The 26,498-nt window shown below is 35.0% G+C and overlaps 1 protein-coding gene and 4 non-coding genes across 5 annotated transcripts; 4 read left to right on the top strand and 1 right to left on the bottom strand.

Annotated features, from left to right (window-relative positions):
- Positions 1-3,862: 3,862 nt before the first annotated feature.
- Positions 3,863-9,468, bottom strand: LOC123557059 (uncharacterized). The gene is made up of 3 exons (XM_045348261.2): positions 9,060-9,468; positions 7,325-7,465; positions 3,863-5,432 (listed from the first exon to the last, which is right to left on the bottom strand). Exons 1-3 carry the CDS (start codon positions 9,274-9,276, stop codon positions 5,095-5,097), a joined length of 696 nt encoding a protein of 231 aa, XP_045204196.2. The 5' UTR covers positions 9,277-9,468; the 3' UTR covers positions 3,863-5,094.
- Trnat-agu (transfer RNA threonine (anticodon AGU)) lies at positions 5,916-5,988 on the top strand. Its single transcript has one exon. It is a non-coding gene; the product is annotated as a tRNA-Thr (tRNA).
- A 9,255-nt stretch (positions 9,469-18,723) lies between the features above and the next one.
- Positions 18,724-18,796, top strand: Trnat-agu (transfer RNA threonine (anticodon AGU)). Its single transcript has one exon. It is a non-coding gene; the product is annotated as a tRNA-Thr (tRNA).
- A 5,668-nt stretch (positions 18,797-24,464) lies between these two features.
- Trnat-agu (transfer RNA threonine (anticodon AGU)) lies at positions 24,465-24,537 on the top strand. The gene has a single exon. It is a non-coding gene; the product is annotated as a tRNA-Thr (tRNA).
- A 1,093-nt stretch (positions 24,538-25,630) lies between these two features.
- Trnat-agu (transfer RNA threonine (anticodon AGU)) lies at positions 25,631-25,703 on the top strand. Its single transcript has one exon. It is a non-coding gene; the product is annotated as a tRNA-Thr (tRNA).
- Positions 25,704-26,498: the final 795 nt, after the last annotated feature.

Genomic DNA, 26,498 nt, shown 5'->3' with positions numbered 1-26,498 from the left:
TGTATAATAACAGAGTCATAATTTTTACACATTCTTTCTTAGTTTCGATCAAGAGATGAGCCGTTTTCTTGGCAGATAGTCATTTAATAACATGTTATATATAATCACTGAGGAATATCTATTCCTGATTGGGTTCATAATTCCGTGTGGAAAAGAAAAATAATATGTTTGGTCAAACTGGGCAGTCTTTGCGTCTGTTTTTTTGTCTGAGTTATACACAAATTCACTTTAAAGCCAGACGTAACATCGATTAGTCGTCATGAAATGTTTACAATTCGCACTGTTCTAATAGTTTAATGTACGGGATAATTTGCATGCATATTTGGCAAGTATTCAGATTCAAATCATATATGATTACATTTCCCTAGACAATAACATAGGTATTGAAACAATATAATAAGAAAAGGCATGACTACTCGTCATCATATTAACTTATTTCTAGAGAAACTATACTGTGGAGGGTGCAACAATTACATTTAACCATGTGTTTTATTAATTAATTAAGAATAATTATATTTAATGTATGTTTTGTACAGAGAGAAAAATAAAACGTTTATTTTCGTATTAGCAATATTGTTGCAATAATGCCCAAGGTGGTTCTTTCCGCGAGAGTGTGCGATCTGCGTCATTCACAAAATTGCTTCGATCAAAAACATCATTAAAAATTGGACACCAAAATTTCAAAGCGAACCTTCAATTATAATAGCTAAAACTTATCTTTAGACAATTAAAATCAAAACTGAATCAACACGACTAAATGACTTTTCCTGAATTAAAGGATATTTCAATTCGAAATTAAAATCACAAACTATATTTCTATCGGAAGGTTACTTAAGATTTAACCTGGTGGGGTATTTTTCGGCTGTTCTATCAAGCTGTTGAAAAAAAGTTGATATCCTGATGATTATTTTGCTTTTATGACACTTATTCAAAGTAAATTATGCATTTTTGTAGCAATTGCTGTAAAATTGTGAATCTAAAGATTGAATACTATTTTTGCGTTTAGACGCGTATTAAGGTAGTTCTACACGTTTGGATCGAATTTTTTCTACAATGTAGAATTTAATTAAACTCTGATTTTTCAAAACTTCAGACTACACCTAGAAAATTCAGCAAGTAAAAAGGATAGGGTCGTGTGCTTGGTTTTTTACTAGACTGATTTGAAAAATCTGGACTTCACGCATTTTTTTATAATGGGAGTCTATGGGAAAATCATTACTTTCTAAACATTTTCGCGAATAGAAAAGTTTCTACAATGTAGATTTTGATGAAACTTCTCACAGTTATAGCTAAATATATGGCCTATAATGCAGTGAAATAAAATGTATAGGTCCGTGTGCTTATTTTTGAGTAATTTGACCATGATTAAAGTGAACGGACTATTTTACGCTAATTTTAAGACATTAGTTTGAACTATTTAACATGACAGATGTTTTATTATCATATTTTGACTTTAAAAATATAGTAATAGTACAATTTTATTAAATTACTCACAGGTTGCCGTTAATTCATAAAATGATTTTCATTTCCGTACGCCGAATCCAGGCTTTATTCTACGTTTTCCGGATAAATGACGTTACGCCATCACTTCCGGTTCATCAAACGTGCAGAACTACCTTAACTACATTGGGACTTTCTTCAAATCAGCCAAGAATCGCTAGTGCGGTCCATAGATTTGCAAGAATCCATAATCTGGTTTCTACCCGTGTAAACGTAAAAAAAAAAGGATATTCTGTTCTTAAATAATATGATATTATGTACGTATTATAATGACGTTTTCAAGCACCTTTTTCGTAATTCCCATTGAACATTCAAATGAAATACTACGTATAAACATCCAGGTAAACAAATTTCATATGAGAGGACAATAACAATCTTAAAATGTTATGTTGGATTTACGTTTTACTTCTGGTTACATAATTATAATAATAAAAATAAAACTACTGAATCATTATACAAAATGCATAGACATCTCAATGTTGCAGGTGCCTGTTTCTATCACTCATATTTGAGCCGTGCCACGGGAAAACCAACATAGTGGGTGTGCGACCAGCATGGATCCAGACCAGCCTGCGCATCCGCGCAGTCTAGTCAGGATCCATGCTGTTCAAGTACAGTTTCTCCAATTCCATTAGGCTTTAAAAGCGAACAGCATAAAGCCTGACCAGACTGCGCGGATGCGCAGGCTGGTCTGGATCCATGCTGGTCGCACACCCACTATGTTGGTTTTCCCATGGCACGGCTCATTTAATTAAAACTAAATTATCTGCGGCCTGGAAAACAGATTTTTATGTTTCTTTTGCTGGGATGAGCTGAAAGTATGTGACTTCAAACAGTTGTAGAAGGATTAAGCTTTACATTCATCCTTCATTTTAGTGTAATTCAAACTGGTATTATTCTACAGACAGGAGGAGATTCCAAACATTTGATATGGATAATATATAAAATATAAAGCTTTTCTGTAACTTATGGTGGCTGATTTCTGCCATCTCGTTCTGGCGTGTTGGCGCGTTTGCAGGGCGCCAGTACGCCAGGACGCCAGGACGACAATTATACGCGCCAAGACGACAAACAAGGCATTTGTCGTTCTGGCGGGGGCGCCAACACGCTAAATTGGGAAGTTGTCGTCCTGGCGTTCTGGCGTCTTAGCGCGTTTGCAGGGCGCCAAGACGCCAACACGCCAGGACGACAATTATACGCGCCAAGACGACAAAATCCATATTTGTCGTTTTGGCGCGTTCATTTGTCGTCTTGGCGTGTTGGCGCGTTGGCGTTTGCAGGGCGCCAAGACGCCAACACGCCAGGACGACAATAATATGCGCCAAGACGACAAAATCCATATTTGTCGTTTTGGCGCGTTCATTTGTCGTCTTGGCGTGTTGGCGCGTTGGCGGGGCGCCAAGACGCCAACACGCCAAGACGACAAATGAACGCGCCAAGACGACAAAATCCATATTTGTCGTTTTGGCGCGTTCATTTGTCGTCTTGGCGTGTTGGCGCGTTGGCGGTGGCGGGGGCGCCAAGACGCCAACACGCCAAGACGACAAATGAACGCGCCAAAACGACAAATATGGATTTTGTCGTCTTGGCGCGTATAATTGTCGTCCTGGCGTGTTGGCGTCTTGGCGCTCTGCAAACGCGCCAACACGCCAGAACGAGATGGCAGAAATCAGCCACCATAGTAACTTGATAATACTGTTGATACCCTTTGAACGGTGCTAACACGGCAACAGGCCAGAAAGGCAAAATGTTTTGAGCCCTTCAAATGCACCAATACATCAACCTGCCAGATCGACAAAAAAGCGCGCGGATACAACAAATAATGTTGAATTTGCGCGCTAATCTGTCGTTCTTGCGTGTTGGCGCTCCTCACACACCACAAGGAGCATACGAGAAAAGAGAAGTTAGTCTTCCTTTAAAAGTAAAATGCAAAGCGTGGAGGGGGTGGGGGGGCTACTGATACCCGTTTCAGCGTCCTGTTGCATGTTTCGTTGTAGAGTCTGTTATGATGCGCGGACCTTAAACATGCACCTGAGGCGGGCGCTCTGCCACTAGGTTATCGGAGCCCTTAGGTCTGTAACTTTTACGTGATATCTGTAAAACACTTTTTACAAAAGGCAAGTAATAAAACTATATCACTGTTTATACTTAATATAGTATCGTTACATTCACTCTTACGTTTGTCAAAAGCTGTAATTCTGAAACAAAATTTGTTTTCTCAAAAATGATATAAATACTGCACAAAAATAAAACATATATGATAAGATATCAACTTGATATACTTTACATATAACTCGCTGGCAATGGAAAATTTCGTTTTAATAGCATATTGCAGAAAAAGAAAATGAATATAACTCGCTGGCAATGGAAAATTTCGTTTTAATAGCATATTGCAGAAAAAGGAATGAATGTTCTTAAGAAGATAGTATTTCTAGAACAAGAAATAATAATCGTTATATTGTTACACAATAACGACTAGTTACTTCTCACTGTCTACAACAGTGTGGCACAGTCAGTCATAAAAAGCAATGTAGATGAAGTGAGATCAGTCAGTGACACAACCTTGCATTTATATATACACCTGTATGACACACGTTAAAAGGGACAATGAAATAAATGTATGGTAACAAATAGTGATAAGTCATTTCATTGTAATGTCAATTTTCATGGTAAATATTGAAACGTTTTTGTTTTGTTTTCTTGTTTTCAAATATGATGTATATATGGTACATATAACATTACTCATTTTATGCTTTTCCCTGAAATACTGGAACATATCAGTAAAATAAAATCGATGTTTTCAGTTAAAATATCTTGTTTATTTTTCACTGCTACGAAACTAAACTTGAATGCGAAATATATTTCAACGCGTTTGGTAACTTAATATAGTCAGATATTTTCCAATTTGCGATGACTTTTGAAATATATATTGTTGTCGGCTCAACATGCACGTAACACAGATAATAGCAGCGGTTCAGAAGAAAATAAACTAAGCGTAAAGACAATCCTTAATTGTGTGTGTCAGTGTATTCATTTTACTTACATAACAAGTACTATTTTACGAAAATAAATACAACTATTTAATAGTTACTAATATTTTCGACAGAAGTGTAACAACTATAGACACACTAATTTGACTTTATCCCATAATGTTATATTCCAATAACAGTGGCTGCACGTTCATGATAACATTGATTTACATGGGTTTTTTTATAGGATTAAGGTAATATCATTTTCACTTGTTTGACCGTTTTCATTATTATGATATTGGAAGTTATTGTTTGTCAACAAAATCAAATTATCAAGTTTTCACCTTATACAAGTATTTTAAAGAATGTAACGACACGCTTGTATCCAATCCATCCAACTGCAATATCATGCATTCCAATGAGAACGCTGTGGGACCAAATCACTTACCAACTGTAAGTCAATAGATCATTTGTTTCGTGATGTTTTATAGGTAACGCATTGAAGCACAACTTTAACCTTATTGTCAACCCACCTCGCCACTAAACTTAAAATGCAACAACAACAACAACAATATCCTCGTGTAGTTCTGTGTCCCCTGGCTTAGCAGAGAACTTGAATTAAAAGTTATTTAACTGCACTCTTTACAGATAATGGTGGGCTCTCTGCATGTCCCTGATTGTAATGGCCCGCATGGTGCATTAACAGCGGCGGATTCGCACGTTTACTTTTAGGAGACAACTCCTGCATCGGGTAACTATGGTAACCATGCCTTTCCTCGAAAATAACGTCCGCATGTGTGAGGGACATTTGTCTCCTGTATGACTTTTTACGCGCATACACAAGAAGAATGATTGCGACAACTAGAGCTACTGCGGAAAACCAAGACATCCAGCAAGAATATCCGATGTATTTCAACTCAGTTCTATAAGTGTGCGTTGCAGTACCGGTAATTATAAATATGTCTGAAAATGGAAAGGTATGATTAATGTTATATCCACATATGCTTGTCATTTTACTAATAAGTTGTTACTCCCCGACCAACAAATTAGTATGTTTTAAAAACAGTTAGTAAGTACTGGACCATGTAAGTTTAAAACTAATTTTATTCATTTTGAGCAGTATTAGGTATTTCCTCCATCTTTCTTTCGACAACTTGTTATTTTTGATGTGTTTTTTTTTTTGCACAGTGTTTTCACAAGCACACGTGGCTATTCTATATCAGGAGACTCATAAAGTATGGATTTCACAAGACAAGTAAAATCTATTAAATGAAAAGGTATCTTTATATATTTATATGAAATGTTTTGTATACACTTTTTACATATTAGTCGTGCCACAGGTGGAGGAACGTTAGTAAGCTAATTCTTACTTAATAGTAGTTTTACAAATAAGATGTCACTTGTCATATCACATTTATTACCATCTGGTTACCATTACAACTGTCTGGCTCCATAGCTCAGTGGTTAGACCGCCTGTCTAGTAAACAGGAGGTCAAGGGTTCGATCCCCTCTGGAGCCTTTATCTTTTTAGATGTTTGTTATAGAAACCAGATGTAGTATTGTTTTTCGGTAATGCGTCGGATGAAAAAATAGTTATCTAACGGATAGTCCCATATTTTGAGAACAAAATTCAAACAACACCAAATTATAGAAAGAAATCATTGTTGTTTTACATGAAAATTGAACAGCATCTAAAACATAATATTTTACAAAATAAAAACTGTCAGTTTACTGATATATACACTGAATTTTGGAAACGGACTGCACAAAGCGGTCACAATTTCGGGCAGTTCAACGCCTTTAAAAACTGACCATATTCAAAGACCTGTAACATATCTTCGTTTTGGTGCATTTACAATGATGTCCCGTTGCTGAAATTTCACATAACTAGGTGAAACGTAGTTGTTAGCAATAGGTTATTTTTATTTCTATACAAATGTCATTCATTTTTAAAATTAGACAACATTTTGAAAATATTTTAAGTATCCAGTCTTTAACAGGACAGTACGATAGAACATATAATGAACAGGTAGACTGTAGGTAAAGATGTTGTTCGTTTACCAAATTTTTTGTGTTTTGATGATGGCAACAAAAAAAATATATGGAACATAGTTACTAGCCTTGATTACCTGCCGATATCGCTGTGAACAGTGCACTGGGAAATAGAGCTTACTAGCCTGGCCCCAATTTCACGAAAAAACTTAAGTAATTACTTAGCTAAGTCTGTTATTTCAAATGCCTGTATTTGCTCTTTATGTGTCTTTAATGTTAACTTTTTCAGCTATAACAGAACCGTATATGACTATTTCATTAATTAAAAGACAACAATTCTGAATTCTAAAGAAAATGGAGTATAAAAATAAAAAATATACTTAAGAAAATACTTAAGTTCGTTATATCGTGCTTAAGTAGAAATGTGATATTTGCTTGACTAAAATAAGTATTGCAGACAAAAACTACTAACCATAGTATGATTTAGCTACAAATAAATTGTTATAGAAAAAATCAACATGAAATAACAATAAATTAAGCAATAGCATAATTTTGAAATAACAGACTTAACTAAGTAATTACTTAAGTTTTTTCGTGAAATCGGGGCCTGGATTACCTACCTATATCACTAACAGAAAGAAAGTACGCTAAGAATCAGAACATACTAACTTGTATTAACTGCCTATATTGCTTTGGGAAGTATACCAAAAACCAGACTAAGAGCATGTATCATAAAAGTTAACAAAAATGAATTTAAAGCAAAACTATGTTGAGTAACAAACTAACCTTTGTGAACTTCTCTAGTGATTACATCTTTACATGTACCAGTCTGTTATCGTATGGCCTTCAATGCTTAAACTCACCTGCGAACACACTAGTGTAGATATTAACCCTAGCTAGTCGCTGGTTAGATACCGCCACCAACAGCACAACAGATATTATTAGAACGAGTATAAAACATGCCAGACCCAAGGCTTCAAATGTTTGTACAGCTACATACCAGCCTAAAATATGTAAAATTCATAAGTTAAATCTCAGTGGTTATTTTGATTTTATATTGCTACACAATCAAATCGAATACATGCACCTCAATATTGATTTTATTTGCCAAATCGATTGGTTAATTCAGCAAGAGTCGCCATATATATCAATATAGTCCAACGATTTTAGCCAGTTATAATCAAATCTGGAAGATAGTTTATGATCATGACCGTTGTAGAAGATCTATTTCTGATATACCCGTTGAACCACCTTTTACGTTGGTATCTTTAGGACATGCATTTTTTTTTTTTGGGGGGGGGGGGATTAAATTATCTCGTGCGCACAACATCTTATCTCGGGCGCACGACATCTTATCTCGTGCGCACAACATCTTATCCCGTGAACGACATTTTATCTCGTGCGCACATCTTATCTCGTGCGTTCGACATCTTATCTCGACATCTTATTATCGCGAACGACAAAAGATCTCGAGCGCCCGACATTTCATCTCGTGCGCACGACATCTTATCTCATGCGCTCGACATCTTATCTCATCGCTCGACATCTTATCTCGTGCGCACGACATCTTATCTCCAGCGCGCGACATCTTATCTCGTGCGACAGACATCTTTTCTCGTGCGGACGACATCTTATTATATATTTGTCCAAACATTAAAGTTCAAGAGAGCTGCGACTTGGAAAGCATTTTGGTTTCTATTTGCTGACATGTGATAAACTATGTACATTTGTATCTAAAGTCTGTCCCATCCCATCGGTTAACATCAACTTAGATGCACGGTGACAAAACTGGTGCAACTATCGGTAAAGTAAATAGCGTTAGTTAAACTACAAAAAAGTCACCCTCGAGAATTTCAAGGATTTTTCTGTAAGTACTCGAATTGCTAAATGAATGCCACATATATTTTTCCAACGGCAGCTCACTGTTGTAAAAATCGGCCGCCAATGGCTCTTACTCTCTAAAAAGGAGGAGAACATAAAAGTTCACGTGAATTACTTGGGGAGCAGCTCAAAATGGATTTAAAAATGAATAATCGTCGTTTTTTTAGTTATGATTTTTTAAACACAGTGTATTAATCCATACATCTAGTACTCCTTTTTAGCAAGAATGAACAAAAACACAAAATGTTTGGCAGAGCGTCATCTATTCAGCTTTATTGTCCCTTTTGTTATGACGCGGCTCAGTCACACTTTAGAAGTTCGACATTAACGTAAACACACCGATGTTAGTTAACATAACTATTTTACCACATATCTTATGGCCCTACACCTGGTTAAGCGATTGCAATTAGTAACATATGCATAGTATTACCTTTGTTTACAGGTAATAAATAAGTGACTTGATATAATAGCTTTTGCTTTGTCTGTTGTTGACAATATCCTGCCAAAAAAAAACGTAAAACGTAGAACAAAGTTGCTTGCTTTCTAACTGTTTTCATGCACCACTAGACTTTCTATACAACTTTATATTTCAGTTAAAGCTAGTCACAAAAGATGAAAGCATCTACGGAAATATCTGGTAATACATAGAAACTGTATTAATTTCAATGTCAGAGTATGATTAGTTTGAAAATGTTGACAAAAAATAAACTCGCCTACCTTCTCCTTCGTAAATACTCCCTCCACAATTTTCTCCTGCTCCAGCCACTTCCGTGCACGTTTTCCATAGTCCTGTCCTAGATGTTAAAAGGTCTCCGAGTGTTACTTCCGTCCAGTTTGGGGTAACAAATCCAACAACAAGCAAGATCAGAGCGAAAGTTAAAATCAAAAATGCCGCCCTAAAGACAGCAGATGCACCAGCAGGTGTTATCGCCATAATACACAGCACTGTATAGTAAAACAGACACTGGCTTACTTCCAATATTATACCATCTTACTTTTCTTTCGCTAAATGCATAAACTATATAAAACACTTAACTGAAAAATGAAAGGTTAAAATGCAATGAAGTAGAAGTGTATCAAGAATTCATCATTTAACTGATAAACAACATAATATAATCACCGGGTGGTTAATACGCATTATTTTGCCAGAATGTCTGCAATTCAGATGCGGCGCCCGTCTTACTTTTAATAAGATTACAGGTTTTATTATATTGCACACTGGACTGGCGTTTCAAATGATTTTACCAATGCCAGCATAATTCATGTGATACCCCAATGCAAGATGACTTTCGTTCGGGCTGTTAAAGACAATTAAATATTCAATCAAATTATATATATTATGAACGTAAATAATTATCGATTAATGTGTTTGTTTGTTTGTTTGATTGTTTTGAGTTTAACGCCGTTTTAACAGTATTTCAGTTATGTAACGGCAGGCAGTTAACTTACCAGTGTTCTTGGATTCTCTACCAGTACAAACCTAATCTCCGCATGTAACTGTCAACTTCTCCACATGAGTCTGAGGTTGAGGACGAATGATTTTATCAAATCGTCACGGAGAAACATACGGCCCGCCTGAGGATCAAGCTCACGACCCTGCGGTCCGTAGATCGGTGCTCTCCCTATTGAGCTAAGCAGGCGGGTACAAAGTTCGATTGAAATCAAATACCTTGATAGTTACTTTTTGTTCCTTATAGTACATTTCACGATTTAAATATTGTTATTTTACCAAAAGGTAATACTGTACTCTACAAATGATAAAACTAGAGCGTTACTTTGCTGTTGTGCAACTTTGAAACGTCATCAGACCTTTATGGACGTTAAGCTCAGAGACAATCAATTCAAATATTATGGGAAATAAGGTAATCTTTTACCTTGGAATAAGCTGATGTTTTGTCCGTTCTGTTTGGTCAGTAATGTAAACAAACTAAAGAAGTGGTATTTTCGAAATTGAACCTTTTTACTTCGTTTACAGGATTTCATTATACATTTTGACAATATCATGAAACTGTTTTTCTCCCGCAATGCCAACGACATAAACGGCGGGATCATGTCATTCACGCGAAAAATACCCAAATAATGTCCGTTATTTTAGTGGAACAGTTTTAAGAAAAAAAAATGTGATAAGATATACACGTTTCATTTATGGAAGACCATACACGCCAAAAATGTTATAATGGAAGTCCGTGGGAAAACAATTTGTGGTTTCTAAACTTAATATCTCGCGTTTTATCTGTTCTGTATTATATGCTTTTTTGTTGGGTTTAACGTCGCACAGACACATATTGCGACTTTCCATCTTTGATGGTGGAGGAAGACCCCAGGTGCCCCTCCGTGCATTATTTCATTACGAGCGGGTACCTGGGTAGAACCACCGACCATCCGTAAATCAGCTGGATGGCTTCCTCACATAAAGAATTCATCGCCCCGCGTGAGGCTTGAACCCACATCGATGAGGGGCTAGTGATTTGAAGTCAGCGACATTAACCACTCGGCTACGGAGGCCCCTTATTATATACTTGCATATCTTATTATACCATATATCAAACAAATAAAGCAAAACGAAAATCAACATCTGTAAACTGAAATGACCTTTCAAAGACGCACATCGACAAATTTCCGGTATGATAGTTTAATCAGTCCTTATGTAGATAATTGTTATGTTTTCTCATTAAAATAACTATTTTTGAATCGAGAAATATACTATAAGGAAAAAAGAGGAGCAACTATCAATGTATTTGATTTTAATCGAATTTTACTTCAGCGAAATATAATCAGTGCACTAATGTTTTGCTGTCAATAACAGTACAAAAGCCATCTGGCATGGGGATGCCGAATGAGTTTTACCAAAAGTGGTAAATTCATCTGAAACACCAGTCCGATGTTTAAGAATGTAGTACTATAATCTGTCACTAGTTTTAGATTTTAATGGAATTATACGTTTAGCGAATAACTGCGAGGCTCTGTCTAGCATTGAGGCGAACGAGACTCTGGCGAGTAACCTCCAGAACAGTAACCCAAGAGCTAGATAACCCCACCTGCATCTATAACCAGTACTTGCATACCGTATTTTCACAAAATAATTTATCACTGGTTGTAGACTGGGAATATCAGGCTATCGGGTACCAGTTTTGGTGATAACTCGGTGCAAAAACCGTTACCCTGTAGCCGGATATTCGCATCTGCATCTAATATGTAACAAATTATTATATAAGATTATGTTAATTGACTGCTTATCAGTATAACGTGCTCGGAAAGTAACATGCCTTTTTTAATCTGAAGTAGAAGTCAAATGACCTTTGACAAATGGTTTTCAATATTGGTTGGCGCTAAACGCAAATTGGCTTCTCTTCTGTTATGCCGTCGTGGCGGTTTGTATCTGTGTAAATAGTAATTAATATAAGTTGTAAAAGGAAAGTGCTTCAAGATCTACCTAAAACAAATTAATGTAAACTAAATATTGACAATCCTATAACGAATAATGAAAGAAATCTGTAAACGTATGATCTCTGTACAGAGACCCAAAATGTATTTTGACGATATGTGTCAAATTTATCTACTTATGTCTGCAGTTCGGCTTCCATGGCCCAGTTATCAATCAGCCACCGATGTTTTGTTTCTTCTCCAGACAGTGTTAGACAGCGATTCAGCCGACAAACCAGCAGGATAATTGTTCTAATAAAGAACCCATATCTTCAATAGAGAAGTTGGAATTTCAACACTTACTTTAACTATCAATGCGAAATTAATGTAATATTTATTTATTTTTTAAATTAGAATTTACTACGCAATTACGTTGCATGATACTTTTACAAACAGAAATGTATTTGCCTGTAGTACATTTCCCATTTTTTTTGTTAAATTTGAGTATAACCTGTATTGAAAGGCCACCTAAAGAAAAATATGAAGTGTTCTCCTAACACAAAAGGTCTCTTAATACAACATAACTGTTCTTTAACAACACAAAAAGGAACTGAAAAAGAGGTCTCTATGCAAGTGGTTCCTTAATATGTTTTTTTAGTTTATACAGAATTTATTTTAGGTTTATTGTGAAGGAAGTTCTACAACTTTTATTAATCACTCTCGACATCTCATTCCTGATGGAATCCATCGCCACGAGGGTATGATAGAAGAGGCCAGTTTCCCTTTTAATGCTAAGCGCCAAGCAAGGGAGCTACTGGTACCATTTTTCACGTCTTTGGTATGACGCGGCCGGGTATCGAACCCACGACCTCCCGCACTCGAAGCGGACGCTCTACCACTAGGCTATCGAGGCTGTCACTTAATAGATGTAGTCTCTCAAGCAAGTTGCACTATAAATAGTTCAAAGAAAATTTCGTTCAGTAAATCAATACAAACTTAAGATAAATATGAGCCGTGCCATGGGAAAACCAACATAGTGGGTTTGCGACCAGCATGGATCCAGACCAGCCTGCGCATCCGCGCAGTCTGGTCAGGATCCATGCTGTTCGCTAACGGTTTCTCTTATTGCAGTAGGCTTTAAAAGCGAACAGCATGGAGCCTGACCAGACTGCGCGGATGCGCAGGCTGGTCTGGATCCATGCTGGTCGCAAACCCACTATGTTGGTTTTCTCATGGCACGGCTCATTATTATGAAGTCTTTTCGATTTGTTTTTTAATTTGTGAGTTTAATTTAAAGCGTTGGTAATACTTGTTATAATCAGCTTACTACCGGAAGCACATAGGTAATAGGAAGATAGGCAGCCTATATGTCTTAATCGATTTAGTATCTCTTTGTAGAGCAGATCAGATGACGTTTACGTTCTTAATAACTTAAAGGCGCATTACAGGGACCAAATGTAAAGTTTTCCGGACAAAAAAAAAGTGAGATAAATGAGGATTTGTTTCGAGACATTTTCAGACAGAACTGGTTCAAATAACTCATCTATTGAAACATGCTCAGTATTTACAGTAAATAACTGGCTTAAAACTTTGCTCCACAGCTATTCAAATTCTATTGTGTGTATACAAGCCACGATTACAATAGGTAACAGGTAACCACCAAGCAACCACTGGCACCAGACCAGAAAGAAAATGCCTCTGTACATGTTATACCCTACTCCTAGAACCATGGTCGTGAACAGGAAAATATACTATCCCATTTCAATCCGCACATTTCATACCTAAAACACGCTGTTCGGTAAATGTGTACTATGGATATTAAACAAGTGGTAATTTATCTTCCACATTTGTTCAATGCTTCTTATCATAGAAAAATAACGCGTAGTTTATAGATTTTTCAACGTTACACAAAAACTTCCTTGAACTTCCCTAGTGAATTTCCGGTCTACATTACAAAACTATTCTAATTGGCTGTCAGTCGTCATTTTACAACATGTGTACGCTAAAGTGTGTATATGCAGCATAAATGTGCAAAATGAATTAAATAAACAGAACAGATGTATACTAATGTATGATTGCAAATTCAAAATCATATCCAAGATGAATTTCATTCATCATTTCGAGTTTTATTGTAAAACTGTGAATATTTTGCATTCTGTCTTTCTTTGTTTACATTTGGCCTAACATGTGCATACTCCGTGACCTACCTCTAGACCGGATGTTCATTAGGGAAGTTCACGCAAGTTTTTTTCTGTAACGTTGACGAAAGCATAAAATTTGTGGAACATCTCAGCAATATGGAATATTGAGACAATACGACTGGTGCACGATGGAAGATAAATTATCGCTTGTTCAATATACTAGGTACCCAATCACCGAACTGCTCGTTTCAAGTGAGAAATATACGCTTAAACTGGGTTTTTGCACTTCCCGTTCATGACCATGGTTCTTATAGAATACCTAGGTGTAGGGTATAACATGTACAGAGGGATTTTCTTTCTGGTCTGGTGCCAATGCACGCGCCACACTTTAGCACGCAAAACCACATGTAATTTATTTCGTTTCAAGGAATGAGACCAATCCTTCTTGCTGGGGATTGTATTAAAAACTGAGGTATAGATTCTAAATAGTGTAATGATTATTTTAATTAACATTCATTTTACATACCATTACAATATATATGAATTCTGGAAGAACATTATGACGAAAATGGAATTACATACTTGTACATATGAATTAAAATGGGAAACAACTGTAATAATTACTGTAAAAGTCATTCTTCCAACTTACTTGAACTGAAACTATGAAAAAGGTCTCCAAATGTGTTCTCCGTATAACATGTTTATCAAACGCTTCCAAATATTATTTCTATATATGAATGTTTCGTGTTTCAGGTCATTGGTAATGTTCTCATTCCTGTGGCATATTGCTAAAATTGTTCTAATAGAATAATAGGAATCACGAAAGTGCCTATCCGTATATCACGTTTAAAGTGTTATTGAAAGATTCCGCAAGTGCCGAGTCAATCCCATAAACATAATTTTCGACGTGCTTATAAACATCCATCTTTTTGGCTGCATTCAAAAGTAAGCACATGGCACAGACGAGAATTTATGCCACATTGTGTTATTGAACGTTGCAGAGAATGGTTCCCAAATTTACCAAAACAGCCATACCGGTATATGGGCCACAAGTGGAACTGACAGTTCAAAAGTGCATTTGTATATGATAAACATTTTGTAACAAAATAAATTCAGAAAATATTTATCTTGTCTCTTATGAGGTATTGTATATAGGAATACCCTGTGTCTCGGCCTCAATTTATACATGACTTTATTTTGACAGGCGTCTCTGTTCATAATCAGGATCTTCATGCTTTTGCAGTGACAATTTAAGGTTAAAAGGTAGGACTGGAGCAGGTCTTTAAGTCTGAATTCCATTCTTATATCATAAAGCAAGACATCTAAGGGTTGAAAGAAATGTATTTCCTACAAAGATAATCCGAGTTTAGACGCATGTATGACAAGTCCACGCTCTATCTGAATTACAACATATTACGGTAGTATTTCATCCCCTGTCGTGTTCGCACATTGATAATTATGCGCAAAAAACAATTTATGCAAATATAGTCATCATAAATCATTAGTTAAATATGATATAGCTATAAAAAGATATACATCTACCCACTTTATTGATAAATTCAACAGAACACATAATTCGTTAATTAACTATATCAACCTTAGTTAATATTTTACGTGCAAACACTTGCATACTATTTAAGTTTGTCTGTACAAGTTAAATTTTCTTATTAAAGTAAACGAACGAAATTTTTAAACGAACAGATTGCTTAGGATCATAGTACAAAATCTTATAATGAACAAGAGGGCCAAGATGGCCCTAGGTCGCTCGCCTGAGAAACACACCATAACACACCATAACAGTGTAAACATGTTTGACCTAGTGATTTCATCGAAAAAAAATATTCTAACCAATTATCATTAAAATTGGAGCAAAAAATCTTGAGTATAAATAAGTATTTTCTTTGATTTGACCTAGTGACCTAGTGTTTGACTCCAGATGACCCATATTCGAGTTTGATCTAGATTTCATCAAGGCAACCATTCTGACCAAATTTTATGAAAATCCAGTATAAAATGCAGCCCCTATTGCATACACAAGGTTTTTCATTGATTTGACATAGTGACCTAGTTTTTAAACCTAGATGACCCATATTCAAACTTGACCTAGATTTTATCAAGGCTATCATTCTGACAAAATTTCATGAAGATCAGTTGAAAAATACAGCTATTATCACATACACAAGCTTTGTCTTTGAGTTAACCTAGTGACCTACCTTTTGACCCAGATGACCTATATTCGAACTTGACCTAGATTTCATTAAGGCAATCATTCTGACCAAATTCCATGAAGAATAATTGAAAAATACAGCCTCTATCGCATACAGAAAGGTTTTCTTTGGTTTGACCTAGTGACCTACTTTTTGACCCCAGATGACCCATAATCAAACTCAACGTAGATTTTATCAAGGCAATCATTCTGACTAAATTTCATGAAGATCAACTGACAAATACAGCCTCTATCGCATACACAAGTTTTTTCTTTGATTTGACCTAGTGACCTTCTTTTGACCCAAGATGACCCATATTAAAACTTGACTAGATTTCATCAAGGTAATCATTCTGACCAAAATTCATGAAGATTAATTCAAAAAATAGCCTCTATCGCAAGTTTTTCTTTGATTTGACCTAGTGACCTAATTTTTGATCCCAGATAATCCATATTCAAATTTGACCTAGATTTCATCAATGCAATCATTCTGACCAATGTTCGTGAAGATCAATTGAAAAATACAGCCTCTATCGCATACATAATGGTCTTCTTTGATTTGACCTAGTGACCTACTTTTTCACCGAAGATGACCCATTTTCGAACTCATCCTAGATTTTATTACGGTTATCATTTTGACTTAATTTCAGGAAGATCAACTGAAAAATACAGCCTCTATCGAATACACAAGCTTTTCTTTTGATTTGACCTAGTGACCTACTTTTTGACCAATGGCAAGATGACCCATATTCGAACTTTCATCAAGGCAATCATTCTGACCAAAATGCATGAAGATTAATTGAAAAATACAGCCTCTATCGCATACACAAGGTTTTTCTTTGATTTGATCTCAGACTAGTGACCTAGTTTTTGACCACAGATAATCCATTTTCGAACTCGACCTAGATTTTATCAAGGTTATCATTCTGACTAAAATTCATGAAGATTAATGGAAAAATACAGCCTCTATCACATACACAATTTCTTTTTATTTGACCTAGTGACCTTGTTTTTGACTCCAGATAACCCATTTTCCAACTCAGCCTAGATTTTATCAAGATTATCATTCTGACCAAAATTCATGAAGATAAATTGAAAAATACAGCCTCTATCGCAAACACAAGGTTTTTCTTTGATTTGATCTAGTGACCTAGTTTTTGATCCCAGATGACCCATTTTCAAAATCAGCCTAGCTTCTATCAAGGTAATCATTCAGACCAAATTTCATGAAGATCAGTTGAAAAATACAGCCTCTATCGCATACACAAGTTAAATGTTGACAGACGACAGACAACGGACGCCGGACATCGAGTGATCAGAAAAACTCAACTGAGCATTGCTCAAGTGAGCTAAAAAGTAAGAACTACAATAAAGCTAGCCAAACAATTTGGCAGAACAAAAAAAAATCAGACAATGAGTAACATTGACAATTGTATCATAGCTCAGTGTTTTTTCTTAACAAATTTGGTGCAGGTAATTCGTATACTCTGAGTACAGAGTGCGGTAACTAAAAGTGTGCAGGTATTTAATACCCGCACGCTAGTTACCGCACTGTTGGATAGGAAAGTATGCCAGCGTGTCTGGAACAGTAGACAGCGAGGTGTATTTTATTGATTTTCTGCTCTAGCATTGGTTTATTTTACCTGGGCTTTACACATTTGTAAAGCAAGGATTTTAAGTACTCACTGAACTGCTGTATATGGCAGTGTTGAACGCCTACAACTACCATATATGGATGGCTATGATACAAAACAGAAAGAACATTAAAACTCTCGGGTAAACGATTTATACTCGGGGGCTACGCCCCCTCGTACAAATCGTTTACCCTCAAGTTTCAATGCTCTTTCTATTACATGTACCATCATGCTCAGTTAAGGCATGAATTTGTGAATCAACATATTTCATTTCAAATTTAGAACTCGAATTATTTTAGTACGTGATAAGAAATAATTTCTGATACTTCAATTATAATTGCAGAAAAGAATTGCAAAACAACTATGCTTATAAGAATTATTTAATTAAATTCAAAACTCTTCAGTCATTTTGCAATGCAGTTCTGAGATAAATTAAGTACTGGTATTGAAATTGATTGATTGATTTTAGATATTTAGTTAAAGGTAAACCAAGGTATTGCGCAACATATTCTTTTCTTTGCTCTGATGCATATAAGAGTTATATTCTTATTAATCTTTTCCATTTTATTTCTCCTTTTCATTTCAGAGTGTTTAAAATGAGCAGAAAGAATGGCTATGTCTAGGAGTCTCTTTGATAAATATCTTTCAAGATAACTATAATTAAACTAAATAACAATATTTGTCCATAAAATTATGCCCTATGAGAATAGATTTTGGTAAAGTTGTGGACGAGGCCAATCCATCTCTGATACAGTAGTTAAATGACTTCATAGATGAGAGGTTAGACCGCGTGTCGAGTAATCAGGGTGCCGATAGTGCAATCCCCACGGAGCTTTTTATTTTCATTTCGTTTCAGGTGTTTGTTAAAAACGTAATACTAGTACCACATATATAACTTTGCAGAAAATATCATTGTTCAATGTTTTATTGATTACATATACATGACGCAGCCGAACATAAAAAAAATCATGTAATGTTTTCTTAAAATCACAGTCCGATGTAACAATAATAAAAAATATCGTCTCGACATAGTATATGGCTCCATAGCTCAGTGGTTAGAGCGCCTGTCTAGTAAACAGGAGGTCGAGGGTTCGATCCCCTCTGGAGCCTTTTTTATGCATATTGTATTCTGTATCAAATGGTACATTTATGATAAGTATTCACACCCTATAAACGACTGTATTTCCCCTCTTCCTCTTGCGAGTGATCAAAACTAACAGCTAAACGTTGAAAAACAGCATTTTAAAGTGACTGATTAGCTTTAAAGGTATATATATTTTCATTTTATTAGAACCTGAACATGACTTGTTTCTGTATATAATGTGCTAGTCTGATGACAGGTAGAATTATAGCAAAAACTCGATTGATCACTGATTTTGTCCAGAAATTATACATTGTCGGCGTCACAAGTACTTATTTTCTTGCTGGAAGAATGACCTATATGTAAATTCCACTGTTTCATGGATAAAGAAACAATACTAGTTTGGTAAAATGAAATAAAATCATTGATAAATTCTCGAATTTGTTTATAACCGTAAAGGAAAGAAGATTCAGTGCTATTTCCTGACTGTATGCATGCTTGCTTAATTTCTGTACAAGTGCTTGCGAGTTCGGTAGATAGATTGTATGCCTGTTTGTGAGTGACTTCTTTACAAAATGTCGGCGTTTCCTATGCTCCTGTAGTATTTCTTCATATTTAGAACCCGCAAACAATGTTTGAAGGAGGGTGGTATAAAGCAGTCACCATGCGGTCTGTCTGTTCGATCTGTTTGTATATGTGTCCTCATATATTTGGTCGTGCAATTACTTCAATGCTATTGCACCTACCTCTCCCAAAGTTTTCATACAAACATCGGCCATATGTAGTTAATGCCCATCTTATTACTTTCCTTTTTCTTTTTAAAGTTACACTTAAAGGAGAAACATGGTCTGTGTTTCGTGTCAGTGCCATAACTTCTTTATACATTAAGGGATTTTGAAATAACTTGGCACAAATGTTCACCATCATGAGACCGTAATGCGACGATGTCTCATACAAGACTATATTTTTTAGAATTTCAAACCAACTAATATATAATCGCAACTGCAATTAATAACATGTGAGAATATGAACAGTAAATGGGGTGAAGCGGCGCCAGATTGAATTCACTAATCCTTTGTGGATCGCTTTCTTGACAGCGTCGCACAGTAATCAGCTTTATTTTAGGTTTGTCTTTATATTTGCCATAAACACATGAACTTTAACATAAACCTTGTCTTATTTTACAGAAAATACATTCTGAGAATGAAATAAGTCCCCATTTTACAAGCAGAAGTGCCATTAGAGGAAAAAAATGAGGGTCTATTACCTCACCTAAGCAAGAAGTGCTCTAGAAGAGCTTTTGTGATTACCCTGTGTCCGTCGTCTGTCGTTGTCGGGTATTTTTCCCGATATCTGGAGTAATGATATTATTTACCTTTTTACAAGAACAAGGGTAGCATTAATAACCCTGACAATTACAGGGGCATAACTATATTAAACTGTTTTGGAAAGTTGTTCACATCTTTATAAAACACTAGGTAAAACACTTTTGAGGTCAATAACATATTGTGTGAAGAACAGGCTGGATTTAGAAAACATTATAGCCCTGTTGATCATATATTTTCTTTAAAATTGTTAATAGATATGTATTTTGTCAATAATAAAAAAACTCTACTGTGCTTTTTTGGATTAACCAAATTTCCCTCAACTCAGTCAATCGTATTGCTCTGCGGCGAAAGATTCTAAGTTACAATATTGATGGTAAATGTTTTAAAATTATTCTCAACATGTATGATAAAGCGAAGTCTTGTGTAAAATCAAACAATACTCCATCTGATTTTTTTGTGATACAGGAGTTAGCCAAGGTGAAAATCTTGTTCTTATTCTATTTTTTTATTCTGGAATGATTAATAGCTTTTTGTCTAGTAAATTTCATGGTCTTCAGTTATTTTCTGATAATGCTAGTCATATGTTAAGTGAAAACGATTTTGAAGTTTTCTTCTTCAAGTTATATTTGCTATTGTATGCTGATGACACAGTAACCTTAGCAGAGACCCCTAATGACCTCCAGTCAGCTCTTAATGCTATGTCAGAGTATTGCACCTCATAGGGGCTAAAGTTGTCATATTTTTGAAAAATATGAGAGGAATACGTAATGCTTCAGTATTTCAATTTTAGAGTGGTAATATTTTAGAAATTGCTGGCTACTTCTCATACCTAGGTATTCAATTTTCATTCAATGACAAGATCGGTAGAACTGAGGCTCATTTAGTTGACCAAGCACGCAAAGCTATGTTTGCAGTTATTAGTAAATTCAGGGAGTTTTTGGAGTAAGTTAATAAGCTCCAAGGAAAATAAAATTTGTAATATTTTGTACAGAACTTCTCTCACTGTCTAAGAGGCAAAACAAGAAATTTAACTGGTTATGTTATTTTAAAGAAAGTCTTGATTCTCTTGGTATATCTAATTAGTCGTAAGATCAGAAGATTCGCTCTTGTAACTCCTTCTAAAATGCTGTTAACACTTGAATTAAAGATCAGTTTATACAAAACTGGAACTATTCAGTTAATAACCCAAGCAAATGTTTAAATTATAGAATGTATAAACACGAATTTGTATTTGAAAAATATTTCAAGCTTTTACCTTTTGACCTTAGCATTTCACTTTGTAAATTCAGATGCATGAATCATGTTGCCAATAGAAAAAGGTAGATTTGAAAACAATGCAGGAGAACAAAGTACTTGTCATTTGTGTAATTGTAACATATTTAGGAGATGAATTTCCTTTTTATTACAAATATATATTTCAAAGTTAATAAAAAATGTAATATATTTTTTTTCCTATCAACATAAAATTCATCTATATATTTAATATATAGATGAATATTATTTTAAATATCCAGATACTCTCAAATTGTCTGACCTTATGAACAATTACAATAAGAATACTTTGTTAAAACTGACTGTTTTCTGTAAAAAAAAATGATGTCTACTTTTAGATAAATAGTTAGTTCTCATCCTCCACATCATCAGTTACTCCTGCAACGATTTGTCAGATTTTACATGCCAATCTGATTTTGTTAGTATGACTTGTTATTGTTACAATTGACTTGATTAATAAACTGTAAACTGTAAAAAGCAATGAAAACGACCAAATCCGCAAGGACATATTCCTGGCGTGTGTGCGTTATCACTATCAAATGCAAACTATTTCTAACATCAGAAATAGCGGTAAATCTTGACAGTCAGTAAACATGTCGGCTGTATTTGTAACGATAACATGTTTATCAAAGTTTATTATTGAAAAACGGGGTTAAACCATTAGGCCATTCGGCTATTTTGTGCTGCTTTTGAATCTTGTTGACTGATTCACCATGAAGTTAACTCTGAATTACTAATAAGGACTTAATCGACTTTTCCGATAATATATTCGTTATCCTTTTCTATTTATACGTTCATCCGCAGGATACTTGCGGGTGAAATAGTTTTGTTTGTTGTTTTTAAATCAGAGGATCATTTTCTTGCAGACGGACAGACAGACGGGGGTCAACCTATAGTCCTCTCCTGTCTCATCTCACTGATATTTTGAAATCGTAAGGTAACATTACTTCGTGCGATTTCCATAGGGAATCGACGATTAATTTCTTGCAAGACATGGTAGGGACCTTGTGTATACATTCAGTTTCTAATTCGTATTTTATGATAGTATATGAGTGTAAAGCCAACTCTGAACACTTGCATGTAAACGATGCTGAAGCATTCAATTAATTATTTAATTAAGTAGGATAGCGAGTCACAGACACTCGAATCCAACCACCCCAATGGATTAGTATAAGCATCGCATGTGGGGGGTGGGGGTGTCGACATTTAATGGCAGTATAAACATGACGACTGATTAAAAGAAACAATTTTATATGCATATTTTTTATTTCATTTACGCATTTCAAGGACATGAATCGCCTTTTGTAATCGCAAGATGGAATACAGTATCATTCGCAAATACGAATTCAGATCAAATATCAAAATTGGCAAACCGGCATACAGTAAATGTTTTTTACCGACTAGAGAAAAATAAATTTCATTCAAAAACGCAACAGAAACAAAACATTTTATTTACATACATTTATGGAGTATGCATACTTATTACAGAAAACAAAATGGATAATTGGATTACAAATCAATTTGGCGTGATATTCGTCAATTTCTTGACATCGTCGAGAGAATTTTCATGCAATGAGTGTGATCAGTCAACATTTTTTAAACATTACCTGTCAGTTGCATCTATTATATCATCATATACACATATTTATGTTAGACTTACCGTTTAACTTAAATACACATAGAGTGTAAAGCCAAATAATGAATTTAATGACGATTCGTACCTTTTCCGTGTCATTTTATTGTTTTGATCACTCGCAAGAGGAAGCGGGGGATACAGTCGTTTATAGGGTGTGGTATTGATTTACAGAGGGAGATAACGTCATACCCTCATATTCATGGATTTTCTACAGAAAACAATACGAATCTGTTTTCCTCAACTTAGTAATGTACTTGAATAAACATATTTTTATTATTGATTTACTGCCGTACCTACAGATAGAGTTGTGCTCACTGTACTAACCCCAGAAAACAATCTAGAAAGAGCCCAGAAACATGAAAACAACCCCTTTTATACCAGTTACAAAATACTGACAGTTATCCCCAAGATATTGAATGCTATATCATAAACTATAGCATTAGGCTTTAGCCCTGCCAGCTGGGTACCCCTAGAGATTTATTGAGCTACATGTTGAAATACAAACAGACCCTAGCTACCTGACCCCAGCATTCTGCAGAAATTAGCAATGAAATAAATGAGCCATGCCATGGGAAAACCAACATAGTGGCTTTGCGACCAGCATGGATCCAGACCAGCCTGCGCATCCGCGCAGTCTGGTCAGGATCCATGCTGTTCGCTAACAGTTTCTCAAATTACAATTAACTTATGATTTTTTTTATTATTTAAATGTCTACTTTTTGTTGTTATCGGAGTGTTTAAAATGGACAAACGGATTGGTTTTATCTTTGTGAGTAATCATTTCATAATTTTCATGATTTAATTCAATGGATAATTGAGCCGCGCCATGTGAAAACCAACATAATGCATTTGCGACCAGCATGGATCCAGACCAGCCTGCGCATCCGCGCAGTCTGCTCAGGATCCATACTGTTCGCTAACAGTTTCTCTAACTGCAATATGGTTAAAAAGCAAACCGCATGGATCCTGACGATGCGCAGGCTGGTCTGGATCCATGCTGGTCGCAAAGGTACTATGTTGTTTTTTTTTCATGGCGTGGCTCAATTATATCTTGTATGTATCTATCTGTGGAAGTATTTACCCGTAATGAGTGATTTTTGTATTAGTTTTATCTTTAAGAAGCGACTCATTCAAAAAGGGTTTATTCTTGCCCAAACATATCTGGTTTAGTAGCCTAATGACTCCATAGTTTAGTAGTTGGACCGCATGTCTAGAACACATGGGGTCGAATGTTAGTTCCACTCTGGAACCTTATGTTTAGTTTCGATTTAGGAATTTGTTAAAAAAGCAAGTTACATGATTACTATAAATATATGTAGTTACGCAGAAACAAAAGAAATAATTGTTCAACGTTTTATTGATTACATATGGTACTCGGATAACAAAACACCAGCCGTTACCACAGTCCGATATAATAAAAGTTTAAGTTATGAACAAATGATGAGTCCTGTCATAATATATGGCTCCATAGCTCAGTGGTTAGAGCGCCTGTCTAGTAAACAGGAGGTCGAGTGTTCGATCCCCTCTGGAGCCTTTTATGTGGTATTTTATTATTTGTTAAACGATACATTTTTGCTAACACATTGGTAAAATATTCATGACTAAGGCTCGTATATTTATTGTGTAAAAATTGACTTTGCGTTCATTAATTTTCGCCAATATTTTCGTTCTTTCTCTTATTTGTTACACGTGATATTTGTATACTTTTAAGTGAAAATATTAATATTAGTTCAAATAATCAATATGTATAATCAATGAAACGGTGGCCTTGTGGCAAGATCTATTACTTCCGCGCATGTAACCGTCGGTTCAAATTCAGTGTAGCCATTTCTTTTAATTCAGTTTAATGTTTTCTATGTATACTGTTGTTCAAATGGGAAAAAAATGAATATAAAGGTATATTAGATCCAAATTTCATATCTAAAAACACGGACAATTACTTCTTATAATTTTTGTGTACAGCTATACACAATATAAATGTGTACTACCACTTAAATGTCTGTTTCTATAACAATCAACTGCATAAGTATGACATTTAATTATGAATGCAGTTCTATATGCAAATGTAATTGATATAAATGTCTGTTTCTATAACAATCAGCTGCATAAGTATGACATTTAATTATGAATGCAGTTCTATATGCAAATGTAATTGATATAAATGTCTGTTTCTATAACAATCAGCTGCATAAGTATGACATTTAATTATGAATGCAGTTCTATATGCAAATGTATTTGATATATTTAGTAAACTTAAATACATTTGATGAGGATTTTATACATTTAAAGTAAATATCTAAAATGAAATATTTTAATGAAAGATGGCCATTGGATATATTTAAAAGCAGATGTGTGGTAATAATTTTGATATTTTTTCTTTTGCTTTTTTCACTTTTATTTCAATGGTTTTACGTTATAAGTATGTAATTGGTTATTTTTTATATCAGTGCGTAATCAGTTGTACAAGATACATATAATTAAACAAAATGGAAAAATCGTGTGCTTTATAAATTTATCAGCCATGTGTTTTGAGGCTCGGATAATAAACTATGATATATTTATAATATTGTATTTAATATAAAAGGAATTTGTTTTATGAAAAAATAATAAGTCCTGATATATTGTATGGCTCCATAGCTCAGTGGTTAGAGCGCCTGTCTAGTAAACAGGAGGTCGAGGGTTCGATCCCCTCTGGAGCCTTTTATGTGGCTCATATATTTGTTGTGCAAGAATTGACCATTATTAATTTTCGCCAATATATTCGCGCTTTCTCGTTATTTACGTGATATTTGTATATTTTTTTCCTGAAAATATTTATATTAACTAATATTACCTATAATCGATGACACGGTTACCGTCGGTTCAAATTCAGTGTAGATTATTTCTTTTAAATTCAATTTGATGATGTTTTATCATTATTGCGTTTATTTGTCACAATCCTTAATTGACAAACTTCACGATTTGTTATTCTAATTGGTCTTTCTTTGTAGTATCTATTATCGCTGGTGACAAGTCTTCTTCTTCTTGGCGTTCACCTCTGGTGATAAGTAATTTGTTATAGATCAATGACGTTTAAAAGATATTCAGTCGACATTTTCTATATCGGTTTACTGACATGAATACAGATGTTGAATACCAACTACTAGTGTATTTCTTCCAACAAATAGATCGTCAAAAAATCATGGTAAGTGTAGAATTTTTTCAGTCAGTTATTAAGAAACAAGTAATATGACCAGATATATAGGACCCAAGCCACAATCCCGAGATTGGCAGCTGCACTTCTTGTTCACAATCGACATGATTTCAATTAAGACATGAATATCTTGCATAGATTTTGATATAGTTATACCTTAGGGAAAATTGAAAAACGGAAACATACGAAATTTTCATGAGTGCCAACAGTGTTCTCCTAAACTTATGCATATGAGTCAAATGTTATCTAACAAGCAACATATTTTTTATTGTTGTTTACTACATTCGTTTCTGATAGAGGTT

Source organism: Mercenaria mercenaria, chromosome 5 (genome assembly GCF_021730395.1).
Source record: "Mercenaria mercenaria strain notata chromosome 5, MADL_Memer_1, whole genome shotgun sequence".
NCBI lineage: Eukaryota > Metazoa > Mollusca > Bivalvia > Venerida > Veneridae > Mercenaria > Mercenaria mercenaria.
Note: the sequence above shows the minus strand (reverse complement) of the source record. Positions and strands in the feature narration are given on the sequence as shown.